This window comes from Rhinoraja longicauda, chromosome 4, assembly GCF_053455715.1.
Source record: "Rhinoraja longicauda isolate Sanriku21f chromosome 4, sRhiLon1.1, whole genome shotgun sequence".
Classification (NCBI taxonomy): Eukaryota; Metazoa; Chordata; class Chondrichthyes; order Rajiformes; family Arhynchobatidae; genus Rhinoraja; species Rhinoraja longicauda.
Window position 1 is genome coordinate 1,860,298 of NC_135956.1, and position 14,144 is coordinate 1,874,441.

The 14,144-nt window shown below is 47.2% G+C and overlaps 1 protein-coding gene across 1 annotated transcript; it reads right to left on the reverse strand.

The window, feature by feature from the left end:
• Nucleotides 1–4,025: 4,025 nt before the first annotated feature.
• Nucleotides 4,026–12,673, reverse strand: utp23 (UTP23 small subunit processome component). The gene is made up of 3 exons (XM_078398474.1): nt 12,366–12,673; nt 11,374–11,548; nt 4,026–4,888 (listed from the first exon to the last, which is right to left on the reverse strand). The coding sequence occupies exons 1-3, from the start codon at nt 12,551–12,553 to the stop codon at nt 4,514–4,516; spliced, it is 738 nt and encodes a 245-aa protein (XP_078254600.1). The 5' UTR covers nt 12,554–12,673; the 3' UTR covers nt 4,026–4,513.
• Between the last annotated feature and the right edge of the window lie 1,471 nt (nt 12,674–14,144).

The following is a 14,144-nucleotide window of genomic DNA, read 5'->3' on the forward strand; positions in this document are numbered from 1 at the left end:
GTTCCCAATGTTGGGGGAGTCCAGAACCAGGGGCCACAGTTTAAGAATAAGGGGTAGGCCATTTAGAACTGAGATGAGGAAAAACTTTTTCAGTCAGAGAGTTGTGAATCTGTGGAATTCTCTGCCTCAGAAGGCAGTGGAGGCCAATTCTCTGAATGCATTCAAGAGAGAGCTAGATAAAGCTCTTAAGGATAACGGAGTCAGGGGGTATGGGGAGAAGGCAGGAACGGGGTACTGACTGAGAATGATCAGCCATGATCGCATTGAATGGTGGTGCTGGCTCGAAGGGCCAAATGGCCTCCTCCTGTACCTATTGTCTATTGTCTATTGTCAAACCCGTGCTGGCTATTGCTAATTAGCCCCTTCTCGTACGATGGGAGTAAATCATATCTCAAATAAATCTCTCCCAATGATTTCCCTACTACTGAGGTGAGGCTCACTGGCCAATAATTCCCTGGATTCCCTCTACTTCCTTTCTTAAACAAAGGAACAAGATTGGCCATCCTCCTGCCTTCCAGGACCTTGCATGTTTCTAGAGAAGCAACCAAGATCCCCGTTAAGGCCCTGCAATTTTCTTGCCTTCCTCAACAACCTAGACCCCATCAGGCCCTGCGGACTTATCCACCTTACTGTGCTTCAAGAGCCTCAGCACCACCTCCTTCTCGATCTCAAACTGTTCTAACATATTTGTATGGTGCACACTGATCTCGTTGTCCTCCAAGTCCTTCTCCATGATGTATTTGTTTGTTTGTGTTGTCTGCAGTAATCCCACAAAGATCACGTTCATGAGAGAGGTGCTCCTGAACATTAGACATACGGTACCTTCAAACATCGTTCTGGATTTCTCTCACTCGCTGGGTTATTTGGACATCCTCGTCGGCGGGGCTGTTGCTGCGTTCAAGGTCTTGAAACAGAGGAGGACCCGTGGGAAGCGGTCTGGAGCACTCACCCGACTCCGCCCCTGAGTATATTCCTCGCAAATCTACGTTCCCTCAACGACAAAGTGGACGAACTGCAACTCCTGTGCCACACTAACAAGGACTTCTGTCGAGCTGCTGCAATGTGCTTCACCGAGACCTGGCTGTGTGAGTCGACCCCGGACAGCGCGCTGCAACTGGCTTTCAACTACACAGAGCGGCCCACCACGCAGAGGCAGCGGGGAAATCAAGAGGAGGTGGAATATGCTTCTGCACTAACCAGGACTGGTGCAGCCACATCACGGTACAGTGTAACTTCTGTTCCCCCAATCTAGAATCGTTCTTTTTCAACTGCAAACCCTTTTACTCTCCAAGGGAATTTACCTCTTTTATTCTCGCTGGAGTTTACATCTCCCCCCCCCCCAAGCCTGCGTACGTGAAGCGCAAACGCAACTCGCTGACCAGGTATTGAGGGTAGAGAGTGACTTCCCGGGCTCCATGGTCATTGTTTTGGGGAACTTTAACAAGGCCAACCTCAGTCGTGAGGTCCCAAAGTACAGACTTCATGTTACCTGCCCCACCAGAGGGGAGAGGACACTTGATCACTGCGACTCTTCAATCAAGAACGCATATCGCTCTGTTCCTCGGGCGGTTCTGGGTCTCTCCGATCATTGTTTAGTTCACCTTATCCCGACCTACAGGCAGAAACTAAAATCTGCTAAACCTGTGGTCAGAACAACGAATAGGTGGATGAGCGAGGGTATTGTAAAACTTTGACTGCACTGATTGGAATGTGTTCAGGGAAGCAACCACAAGCCTCGATGAGTACACAGACACTGTGACATCCTATGTCAGCTTTTGCGAGGACAGTTGCATTCCCACGAAGACACGGATCTGGTTCAACAACAACAAGCCCTGGTTCACAGCAGAATGCAGACAGCTCCGCCAGTCAAAAGATGAGGCCTACAGGAGTGGGGATACAGACCTCTACAGACAGGCCAAGTACAAGCTGAGAAGAGGAATCAGAGCTGCCAAGGAAAGGTATTCTGAGAAGCTGAAGAGCAGGTTCTCAGCTAATGAAGCTTCTTCAGTTTGGAAGGGCTTGCAAGAAATCACCAGGTACAAGAGGAAAACCCCCCGCTCCTTGGACAATCGTCAGCTGACCAACGACCTGAACGAGTTTTACTGCAGGTTCGATAGACAGAAACATAACCCTGGTACTCTTCTCTTCCCTTCCCCCCCCCCCCCCCCCCCCCCCCCCCCAAGGTGACCTCATCACCCCCACGTGACCTCACCCAGCCAGCGCCGGAGCCGGGACCGGAAGCATCTCTGAGCCGGTACGGAGTGCGGAGCGACCGGTGGGACGGAGCGGAGCGGCCCGCACAGCGCCGGGGACCGGCACGCCCGCAGATCGCCGTGCCCAAATTGAGCCGTGCGTTACAGGGGCCGTTTAATCTCAGTCGGGACTGTCGTTGGGCTGGGGAGAGGGTGGGGATCGAAGAGTAAGGTTGGCTTGTGCAGACAACACTCAGAAATAAAATATTTTAGTTCAAAAAAAAATCTTCAGTCTGAAGAAGGGTCTCGACCCGAAACGTCACGCATTCCTTCTCTCCCGAGATGCTTCCTGACCCGCTGAGTTACTCCAGCATTTTGAGCCAACCTTCGATTTTAACCAGCCCGGAGGCCCACAGCGCCCCCCGGGGCCAATACAGGACAAGGGCGGTCCCGTACGGGACAAACAAATTTAGCCCAAAATACGGGATGTCCCGGCCAATACGGGACAGTTGACAACCCTAGTTTCCCCCTCTACCCTCAAGCTCTGTGCCGAAGAACTGGCACCAGTCTATACATTTTCAACGTCACTGCAAACCTGCACTGTCTCTGCCTGCTAAAGTCTCCACTATTGTTCGTGTACCCAAATATCCAAGGATTACTGGTCTTAATGACCACTGACCTCTGTAGTCATGAAGACCTTTGAAAGACGTGCTGGCCCAGCTGAAAAACATCACAAACCCCCTGCAGTTTGCACATAGGGCCAATAGATCGGTGGATGATGCAGTCAATCGGTGGATGATGCAGCCTGCACTTCATCCTCCAGCACCTAGACCACAAGGGGACCTATGCAAGGATTTTGTTTGTGGACTTTAGCTCTGCGTTTAACACCATTGTGCCAGAGCTACTACACTCCAAACTCTCCCAGTTGACTGTGCCTGAACCCCTCTGTCAGTGGATCATCAACTTCCTGACGGACAGGAAGCAGCATGTGAGGCTGGGAAAGCACATCTCGGACCCGCAGACCCTCAGCATAGGAGCACCGCAAGGCTGCGTACTCTCCCCTCTCCTTTACTCTCTCAACACCAACGACTGCACCTCCACACACTCCTCTGTCAAGCTCCTCAAGTTTGCGGATGACACTGATTGGACTGATCCAAGAAGGGGAGGAATCTGCCTACAGATGGGAAGTGACACAGCTGGTGTCCTGGTGCCATCGCAACAACCTGGAGCTCAATGCTCAAGAGAGTGGAACTAATTGTAGACTTTAGGAGGGCTCCCCCTCCCCTCCCCTCCCCTCCCCCCACTCACCATCAACAACACCATAGTCACATCTGTGGAGTCATTTAAGTTCCTTGGAACCATCATTTCCAAAGACCTTAAATGGGGGGCCACCATCGACTCCACAGTCAAAAAGGCCCAACAGAGGATGTACTTCCTGCGGCAACTGAAGAAACACAATCTGCCACAGGCAATGATGGTCCAATTCTATACTGCTATCATTGAGTCCGTCCTCACCTTCTCCATCATGGTCTGGTTTGGCTCAGCCACCAAGCACGACATCCAGAGGCTGCAACGAATCGTTCGATCAGCTGAGAAGGTTGTTGGCTGCAACCTTCCCCCCATTGACGAACTGTACACTGCAAGGGCCAGGAAGCGAGCGGGCAACATCATCTCTGACCCCTCTCACCCTGGCCACAAACTCTTCGAAGCACTTCCCTCTGGAAGGCGACTCCGGACTGTCAAAGCAGCCACAGACAGACATAAAAACAGCTTTTTTCCACGAACAGTAGAACTACGTAACAACCAAAAGTCTGTAGCCTCCTTTTGCTCTGGTATTTTATTTCGTTCTTCACATGTTTAAATGATAATGTTTTATTCTTAATTGTTTACTGTATGTCGTGTTGTTACTTGCGAGCAAAGCACCAAGGCACATTCCTTGTATATATCCATACTTGGCTAATAAAATTTATTCAATTCAATTCAATAAACATAGGGATTTCACATTTAAAACTTATTGAAAATCTGAAATTTTCTGTAATATATAATACTAGTGCAAAGCATTATAATTATTTTTCAATAGTCATTTTCTTTGCTGCAAATGTTGCATTATTGTTATAAACAGACCATTGGCATTTAGGGAATGTTTCTTATGAAAGTACAAATACTGTAAAAATCCAAACAAATTTCTCCAACACTTTTTAAAAATGGTCTTCAAAACTAGCTTCATTGTGTTGTACAGTAAAGCTATTATGTGAATTTGTTACAAATTAAAGATGTTCAAATCAGCTCAGTAAATGAAAAAAAATGACACAATGACATAGTTACACTTGGCTGATTTTTAATGTGGTGGGATTTGACTGAGCTGTTGGCCTTTTCTTGCTTGATCTGCTTCGTTTTTTTTCTTTTGTTGGCTGTTGTGTTGGCTTCACTTTCTTTTTCAGACAACTGAGAGGGTTGGGGCCTCCTTTCCTTTTGCGTTTCTTGCGCTGGGATTCCGATTCCTTCACAAGACCCTGCTCTTCTTTCAAGTGCTGAATAGTCTTTTGCTGATGTATGGGGACAAACTGATCATTGTGCAATGATGGTAGCTGTGCGATTGATTTGGAAGAAGGTTTTTCCAAAACCATAGTGTTCTGTACAATGTACATCAGAGGCACTCCTGCCAACTTTTTTATTTTCATAGTTAAATGATGATCCTGTAAAAAAACCAGAAATAATGATTAATTCCAGCACTCTAGTTATAATGACCCAGAAAAGCATGCCATTTAATGAACAGGACTTTTCCTTCACATCAACGCATATTTACATCACAAGTTGCTGCAAATCTATGTATTACTAACACTCTCATCTTGTATATTTGTGGGTTTGTGGATAGATTAGTTCCCGAAATACAGCCAAAACGGTTCCCGAAATACAGCCAAAACGGTCCCCGAAATACAGCCAAAACGGTCCCCGAAATACAGCCAAAACGCAACAATTCTACCTACGCCCACCCTACTCACCATTCCCCTGCGGTCTCGATTGATCAAGTTTTGTTACATTTTAAAAGCAATTAACAATAAAATACGCACCCCCCCCCCCCCCGTGTCGGGAGGGCCGACGCCCGTCCCGGCGTGCCCCGCCCCTGACCTTCCTCCCTTAGTGTAGCTCGGCGCAGATGGTCAAATAAGATGGTCGTCGCCGTCGAGCTGCCGTTGCAGGAGAGGTTTCCACCCAACAGGTTCACGGCTCGCGATGGCTGCCCGGGGCCGGGGTGAGTGGCTTCCTCTCCCCTTTTGTCTCCCCCCTCACCCGCCCACGGCCCTGGGGGACACTCCCCGCCCGGCCAGCAACAGGTCCACGGACCATCAGTTGGGAGAGGGTGGCCGTGCCCGCAGGAGAGGTTTGCAGAGGGTTGCCAGGCCCGCAGGAGAGGTTTGGACCAACGGGTCCACGCCCGGCTAGTACAGTAGTATCTAGGAATCAGCAAGAAGAGTGACCAAACTTTTACATTTTATACTGAATCCTAGAGTAATTTAGTGGAATTTGAAATAAGGATTTCCAATATGAATAACAGTAATGCAGACCAAGGTATATTGAAAAAAATTTGAAAAGACATGCCAGTCTATTTACAGCAAATATTTAAAGATATCATTTATAATTTCTAACAAGTATACATTTCTTAACGGAATAAAGGTCTTTGAGCAAATGCAGTTTAACATGAATAGAAGCAAAATAAATTGGAATGTAAAATTAAATAAGATAATGAAACTGATTTTAAGAGGCTCATTTGCTTCTAAAAGAGGAGCAATGACAAATGAACTCCTTACAGAGTAAGGCAAGAGAAATGACAATGGTAGATGCCCCGAAAAACATTTTCGAAATACAAAAGAATTAGTGGCCAACCACTAGTCCACAATGAAATACTAACAAAGCCTGCGGCTTCGATTACTTACGTCCTACATTTCAAAAAGAGGTGATACAGAAAGCTGGAAAGGAGGCAGGGGCAGGACAAAGTCTGGCAAGGGTCAGTGAGAGGGTAAGTTGACTGGCAGATGAGTAGAGTAAATGACAACGGTTAGAGGTGAAGAGGAGTGAACTGTAAAGCCAGGGGGAGGGATATCGTGGAAGAGGATGGGGAGAGAGGAAAGAGGGGGATAAAAGGGAAGGCTTCAGGGATGGGAGATGAGAGTACGAAGGAGGGGAAAGGAGCAGGGTCGATGGGAAATGGGTTGTGCACGAGAGCGAGGAGAGTGCACAGGAAAGAGACAATGGATAGGGAGGGTATTGATGACAATTCAAATCCAACCATCGATGAAAAAGTTCAAGAGTTGAGATGAGAGTGACTACGTGTGAAATCAACGCCACATTTGACTGAGTGGGGGATTGAGATGTCCAATTAAAACTGGATTCAATGGGCATCAAGGGAAGAGACATTCTTTGCATAAAAGGAAGGTGGTTGCATCTATTGAGGGTCCATCTTCTTACCCGGAGGATATCAGTGCAGGCGTTCCTTGATGTTCTTGATACTACTGCCTTCAGTGCACTCACAATGACCACCCTTGATCGTTAAGTCAGAAGATCAGTGTATATTTAATAGCACAATGTTTGGTTTTGAGATAAAGCATGGAGACAGGCCCTTCGACCCACCAAGTCCCCATCAACCACCACCTGTCCACATTAGTTCTATATCATCCCACTTTCTCATCCACTCCCCACACATTAGGGAACATTTTACAGAGGCCAATAGAACCTACAAATCCATACGCCTTTGGGATATGAGAGGAAACCAGAGAACCCAGCAGTCACAGGGAGAACGTCCAAACCCCACACATACAGTTCCAGGAGTCAGGATCAAACTCGGTCTCTACCGCAGTGAGGCAGCAGCTCTACCGCAGTGAGGCAGCAGCTCTACCGGTGAGGCAGCTCTAGCGCAGTGAGGCAGCAGCTCTACCGCAGTGAGGCAGCTCTAGCGCAGTGAGGCAGCAGCTCTACCGCAGTGAGGCAGCTCTACCGCAGTGAGGCAGCAACTCTACCGCAGTGAGGCAGCAGCTCTACCGCAGTGAGGCAGCTCTACCGCAGTGAGGCAGCAGCTCTACCGCAGTGAGGCAGCTCTAGCGCAGTGAGGCAGCAACTCTACCGCAGTGAGGCAGCTCTACCGCAGTGAGGCAGCAACTCTACCGCAGTGAGGCAGCAGCTCTACCGCAGTGAGGCAGCTCTACCGCAGTGAGGCAGCTCTAGCGCAGTGAGGCAGCAACTCTACCGCAGTGAGGCAGCAGCTCTACCGCAGTGAGGCAGCTCTAGCGCAGTGAGGCAGCTCTACCGCAGTGAGGCAGCTCTAGCGCAGTGAGGCAGCTCTAGCGCAGTGAGGCAGCAGCTCTACCGCAGTGAGGCGGCAGCTCTACCGCAGTGAGGCAGCTCTAGCGCAGTGAGGCAGCAGCTCTACCGGTGAGGCAGCAGCTCTACCGCAGTGAGGCGGCAGCTCTACCGCAGTGAGGCAGCTCTAGCGCAGTGAGGCAGCAGCTCTACCGCAGTGAGGCGGCAGCTCTACCAGCTGTACCACTGTGCCGCTGATTTAATTTCAACGCAACACTTGAGAACCACTCCACGAAAACATGTGGCAGCTAAATAATTTTCAGATAGGAGCTGATAAATGACGGGTAACATTCATACCACATTTCCAGGCAGTGACCTTCTCCAGCAAAAGAAATGTTAACTCCCTAACCGAGACATTCAGTGCCATGACCATCACCAAGTACCCCACTCTGAGTAGACTGAAAGGATTCTCTATTGACCAGAATTCTCTACTGGACCAGTCACATAAATACTATGGATGCAAGAGTAAGTCATCCTGTACTGACCAACACGGTGGCGCAGCGGTAGAGTTGCTGCCTTACTGCGAATGCAGCGCCGGAGACTCAGGTTCGATCCTGACTACGGGCGCCGTCTGTACAGAGTTTGTACGTTCTCCCCGTGACCTGCATGGGTTTTCTCTGAGATCTTCAGTTTCCTCCCACTCTCCAAAGACGTACAGGTCTGTAGGTTAATTGACTGGGTAAATGTAAAAATTGTCCCTCGTGTGTGTAGGATAATGTTAATGTGCGGGGATCGCTGGGCGGCGCGGAATCGGTAGGCCGAAGGGCCTGTTTCCGCGCTGTATCTCTAAATCTAAAAAAACCTAAAAAACACACCTTTGTATACCCATGTTTATCCGCCAAATACATGGCAGTAATTTGATGGTTTAATCTTCACTTGTCTTGGATAAGTGCAGTTTTGACAACAATCAAAATAGTCAACATAATCCAGGGGCCCATTTGATTAACATAACGCCAACCCTAAAAGTTTGTTCCATCCACCACCACCATCACAATATGGCGGGAGTACACAACATTATAAAATGCAGTCATCCGGGCCGAAGGGACCCAACCATCTGTGACTTCCATCACTAAAGACAAGGTTAGTAATGGCATAGGAGCATCACAGGCCACGTTATAGGAATAGAATTAGGCCATTCAGCCCACCGTGCCTACCCCGCCATTCAATCATGGCTGATCTCTGCCACCGTAATCCCATTTTCCTGCTTTCTCCCCATAACCCTTGACACCCTTTCTAATCAAGAACTTATCAATCTCTGCCTTAAAAATATCCACTTACTTGGCCACCACAGCCTTCTGTGGCAATGAGTTCCACAGATTAACTACCCTCTGACTAAAGAAGTTTCTCCTCACCTCCTTTTTAAAAGAGCATCCTTTAATTCTGAGGCTATGACCTCTGGTCCTAAACATCTTTTCCACGTCCACTCTATCTATGCCTTTCATTATTCTGTGTTCCCTTAACCTTCTAAACTCCAGCGAGTACGGGCCCAATGCTGTCAAATTGTCATCATATGCTAACCCACTCATTGTTGGAATCATTCTTGTAAACCTCCTCTGGACCCTCTCCAGAGCCAAGTCACATATCATCCTCATTGTGGCAGGGTTTATCCCGAAACTCACTACCCAAAAGAACTGTGGAAGTATATTTGCCAGAAGGACTTGTCAGTTTCGGAGGGTGGCTCACCAACACTTTCACAAATTCATTTCACCATGGGCAACAGATGTTTCTTTTTCTCTAGAGATGCTGACTGACTCACTGTGTTACTCCAGCATTTTTGTGTCTATTTTTTGTCTTTGCCAATGATATCCATAACTCAAAGAATAAATAAAGTTAAGGAACAGTCACTCAACAGCATTAACTAAGAAGTTAGATAAGTACTTGGAGAAATGAATAGAAGCATATCCTGAAATGGTGAGATGACAAACCTTGTGATAAAGTCTCTGTGGCACATAACACTCATATAAGCTTATTGATCTAAAGGTCCTGTTTCTGTACGGTTAATTCAATGTATTTATTTATATTAAGAAAACAGTATCCTACAGTTAACAAATTGATAATGCTAATAAAATTGAAGGACGATCTCTCAGCACGTTGGGAGCTTTGCTGGTTTAATCTAAATGGATAAATTACTTGCTGTACATAATTTCACTTCTAAAGTAATATCAACTTTGCATTTCTAATTGCCAAACATTGTATTGGGAAAGTTGTTATTATATGGCAATCCTGCTAGGACAAATTGGAGAAAATTATAAACTTCCATAATTTACTACAGGTGCTCCTCAATTTACGAAGGCATTACGAGGAGATCTTATCGAAACTTATAAGATTATTAAGGGGTTGGACACGTTAGAGGCAGGAAACATGTTCCCAATGTTGGGGGAGTCCAGAACAAGGGGCCACAGTTTAAGAATAAGGGGTAGGCCATTTAGAACTGAGATGAGGAAAAACGTTTTCAGTCAGAGAGTTGTGAATCTGTGGAATTCTCTGCCTCAGAAGGCAGTGGAGGCCAATTCTCTGAATGCATTCAAGAGAGAGCTAGATAGAGCTCTTAAGGTTAGCGGAGTCAGGGGGTATGGGGAGAAGGCAGGAACGAGGTACTGATTGAGAATGATCAGCCATGATCACAATGAAGTGGAACCTCAATTTCCATGTAAAATCCCTCCAAAATGAAATAGTGTGTTATGTATAGATGTGTGCCCAGAGAGAGTGAGAGTCAAGCCGAGCAGACTAAAAATCACACTGTTATTAGACACAAAATGCTGGAGTAACTCAGCGGGACAGGCAGCATCTCTGAGGAGAAGGAATGGGTGACGTTTCGGGTCGTGGCCCTTCTTCAGACTCGACCCGAAACCTCACTCATTCCTTCTCTCCAGAGATGCTGCCGGCCCTGCTAAGTTACTCCAGCATTTTGTGTCCATCTTCGGTGTAAACCAGCATCTGCAGTGCCTTCATACAAGATCACACTGTTGTTGAATTTCATTGGTCTCAAAGTGAGAGAATAGTACTGTGCAATAAAGCTCTCAAATGAGAGCTTGGAAAATGAATTAAGACATATTACAAGTTCATTGCAAGTAAAATGTGGATTCTTTAGTCATATTTTTATTATATTTTTCATATTTCAGATACAGTGCGGAAACAGGCCTTTTCGGCCCACCAAGTCCGCACCGCCCAGTGATCCCCGCACACTAACACTACCCTACACACACTAGGGACAATTTTTACATTTACCCAGTCAATTAACCTACATACCTGCACGTCTTTGGAGTGTGGGAGAAAACCGAAGATCTCGGAGAAAACCCACGCAGGTCACGGGGAGAACGTACAAACTCCTTACAGTACAGCACCCGTAGTCAGGATCGAACCTGAGTCTCCGGCGCTGCATTCGCTGTAAAGCAGCAACTCTACCGCTGCGCTACCGTGCCGCCCATCCTAAGGAACTGAGGTTGAATGAGCAAAAACTTAATTCAAAGTTAAGCAAGTGTTATTGAGGTTACATGATATCAAAGGTAAATCTGAACAAAGTCAATAAACATAATAAAGGAAATAAAAACACAAAGTGTTGGAGGAACTCAGTATCTGAAGAAGGCTCACCACGCAAAACGTAGTCTGTCCTTTCCCTCCACAGATACTGCCTGACCTGCTGAGTTCCTCCAGCACTTATTCACAAAATGCTGGAGTAACTCAGCAGGTCAGGCAGCATCTCAGGAGAGAAGGAATGGGTGACGTTTCGGGTCGAGACCCTTCTTCAGACTGATGTCAGGGGCTTTTGCTCGGGATTCCAACATCTGTAGTGCTTTGTGTCAAATATATTACTGTTGAGGTTTACCTGTGTGGCCACAAAGTAATGATGAAGGTTGTTGTTTTTAACCATCGACAAGAGGCAAGCTGAGGCGCTTTCAGGATTTTTGAAATGTGCACAGTTTCTCATTTGAAATCGTTGAGCTATCAATTTGGCGCCGTACAATTCTTTCCCAAGTGATTCCAACTCTTTCAGGACGCAACTAGAAAATTAAAAATAAATAAATATATATATATATATATATTATTCTTCGTGAATTACAAGACAACCAATAAACGGCAATAAAATCTTGAAAATGCACCCAATACAAAATTCCCCACACTCCATCCACATCCAATACAAAATTCCCCACACTCCATCCATCCACATCCAATACAATTCCCCACACACTCCATCCATCCACATCCAATACAATTCCCCACACACTCCATCCATCCATACCCAATACAAAATTCCCCACACACTCCATCCATCCATCCATCCATACCCAATACAAAATTCCCCACACACTCCATCCAACTTTAGCATGACATGGATGGATGGAGTGTGTGGGGAATTTTGTGTATTGGGTATGGATGGATGGAGTGTGTGGGGAATTTTGTATTGGGTATGGATGGATGGAGTGTGTGGGGAATTTTGTATTGGGTATGGATGGATGGAGTGTGTGGGGAATTTTGTATTGGGTATGGATGGATGGATGGAGTGTGTGGGGGATTTTGTATTGGGTATGGATGGATGGAGTGTGTGGGGAATTTTGTATTGGGTATGGGTGGATGGATGGAGTGTGTGGGGAATTTTGTATTGGGTATGGATGGATGGATGGAGTGTGTGGGGGATTTTGTATTGGGTATGGATGGATGGAGTGTGTGGGGAATTTTGTATTGGGTATGGATGGATGGATGGATGGATGGAGTGTGTGGGGAATTTTGTATTGGGTATGGGTGGATGGATGGATGGATGGATGGAGTGTGTGGGGGATTTTAGCAGCTAAAGTGATCTGCAATGAAGGAGACACTTACGACGTTGTGCACATCTGCACCTCCCCCATGAGGTACTTGGGCATCTGCTCCTTGATCTGGATCTTGTTCTTCAAGGCGGCCTGACAAAATGTCCCGTCCAGAAGCATCTGGAAAGGTTCTCGGAAGCCATAGTTGTGCTTGTAAAACGAAATAAGCTTCCTTGCGGCTTTCTGCCGTTTGATTTTCATTTCCCGCCGGTCAGGAAAACGACGTCGAGGGTTGTATTTGCGGGAAACAAATATAACGAGGAGACAGAGGCCGGGCGGGCGGCTCCAGTCGTGGATTTGTCGGGCCCAACACGCCTGGTGTGGGAGGGGAAGCGGAAGCGGAAGCTCACATCCACATCCAACCCGCCCCGGATCCGAGTGCAGCAGCACAACGTCTCCCCGCACAGCAACACAGCCACACAGGCACAAAAAGCTGCAGCAACTCAGTCGGGGACAGGCAGCATCTCTGCAGAGAAGAGAAGCAATGGGTCGAGACCCTTCTTCACACCGAGAGTCAGGGGGGGAGAGGGAAACGAGAGATCATAAGCCATGCATAGGAGCAGAATTAGGCCACGTGGCCCCTCAAGTCCACTCCACCATGGCTGATCTATCTCTCCCTCCTAACCCCATCCTCCTGCCTTCCCCTCATCACCCATCCTAATCAATCAATGAATTTCTATGGGATATGGGGAGAAGGCAGGCACGGGTTACTGATTGTGAACGATCAGCCATGATCACAACGAATGGCGGTGCTGGCTCGAAGGGCCAAATGGCCTCCTGCACCTATTTTCTATGTACCCCATTCCCCAAGCCGTACTAATCAGATATGGACAGTGATGTAGAGAGATAAAGAACAAATGATTGAAAGATATAGGCACAAAAAAGTGACGATGATAAAGGAAACAGGCCATAGTTAGCTGTGGGCGAGGTGAGACCGTTTCCCTCTCCACTGACTCTCAGTCTGAAGAAGGGCCTCGACCCCGAAATGAATCAACTATTCCTTCTCTCCACAGATGCTGCCCGACCCACTGAGCTGAGTTACTCCAGTTACTCAAGCCTTTAACTCTGAGGCTATGTGATGTCTAGTCCCAGGCTCTCCCACTAGTGGAAACATCCTCTCCACATCCACTCTATCCAAGCCTTTCACTATTTATTTAGGATTATGGGAAACGTGCATATTAGTTGTTAAGATCATATTTGCAAAGGTCTATCCGGCATTTTATTCTGCCTTTTATCTATTTACACAAGGAAAGGTGCATTTTATAGTGTGTAACTGCATCTGGCAGGTACAAACTCGAAGGACGATGATTATATTTCGTGAACATTTTGTTCATGACATCTGTAGAAGCCGCAAACACTATCTTGACAGGCTTGTGTGTAGGGAGGAACTGCAGATGTCGGTTTAAAGTGAGGGTAGACACAAGATAAGCGAGGGGACACACTTATAAAAGGACTGGACAAGCTAGATGCAGGAAAAATGTTCCCAATGTTGGGGGAGTCCAGAACCAGGGGCCACAGACTTAGAATAAAGGGGAGGCCAATTAAAACTGAGGTGAGAAGGAACTTTTTCACCCAGAGAGTTGTGAATTTGTGGAATTCTCTGCCACAGAGGGCAGTGGAGGCTGATTCACTGGATGAATTTAAAAGTGAGTTAGATAGAGCTCTAGGGGCTTCTCTCCAGAGATGCTGCCTGCCCCGCTGAGTTACTCCAGCACTTTGTGGGGAGAAGGAGCGGGTGGTGTTTGGGGCGGACACATTGTCGCGGCTCGCTGGGGCGGGGGACGCCGTTCCG

What these genes read in the sequence shown, in the direction of transcription:
- utp23 (XM_078398474.1), bottom strand. Translation starts at nt 12,553, where the DNA reads ATGAAAATCAAACGGCAGAAAGCCGCAAGGAAGCTTATTTCGTTTTAC. An exon ending in GTGCAGATGTGCACAACGTC is followed by an intron (nt 11,549 to 12,365) that starts GTAAGTGTCTCC and finishes TTAATTTTCTAG; the next exon opens with TTGCGTCCTGAAAGAGTTGG. An exon ending in ATTACTTTGTGGCCACACAG is followed by an intron (nt 4,889 to 11,373) that starts GTAAACCTCAAC and finishes GTTTTTTTACAG; the next exon opens with GATCATCATTTAACTATGAA.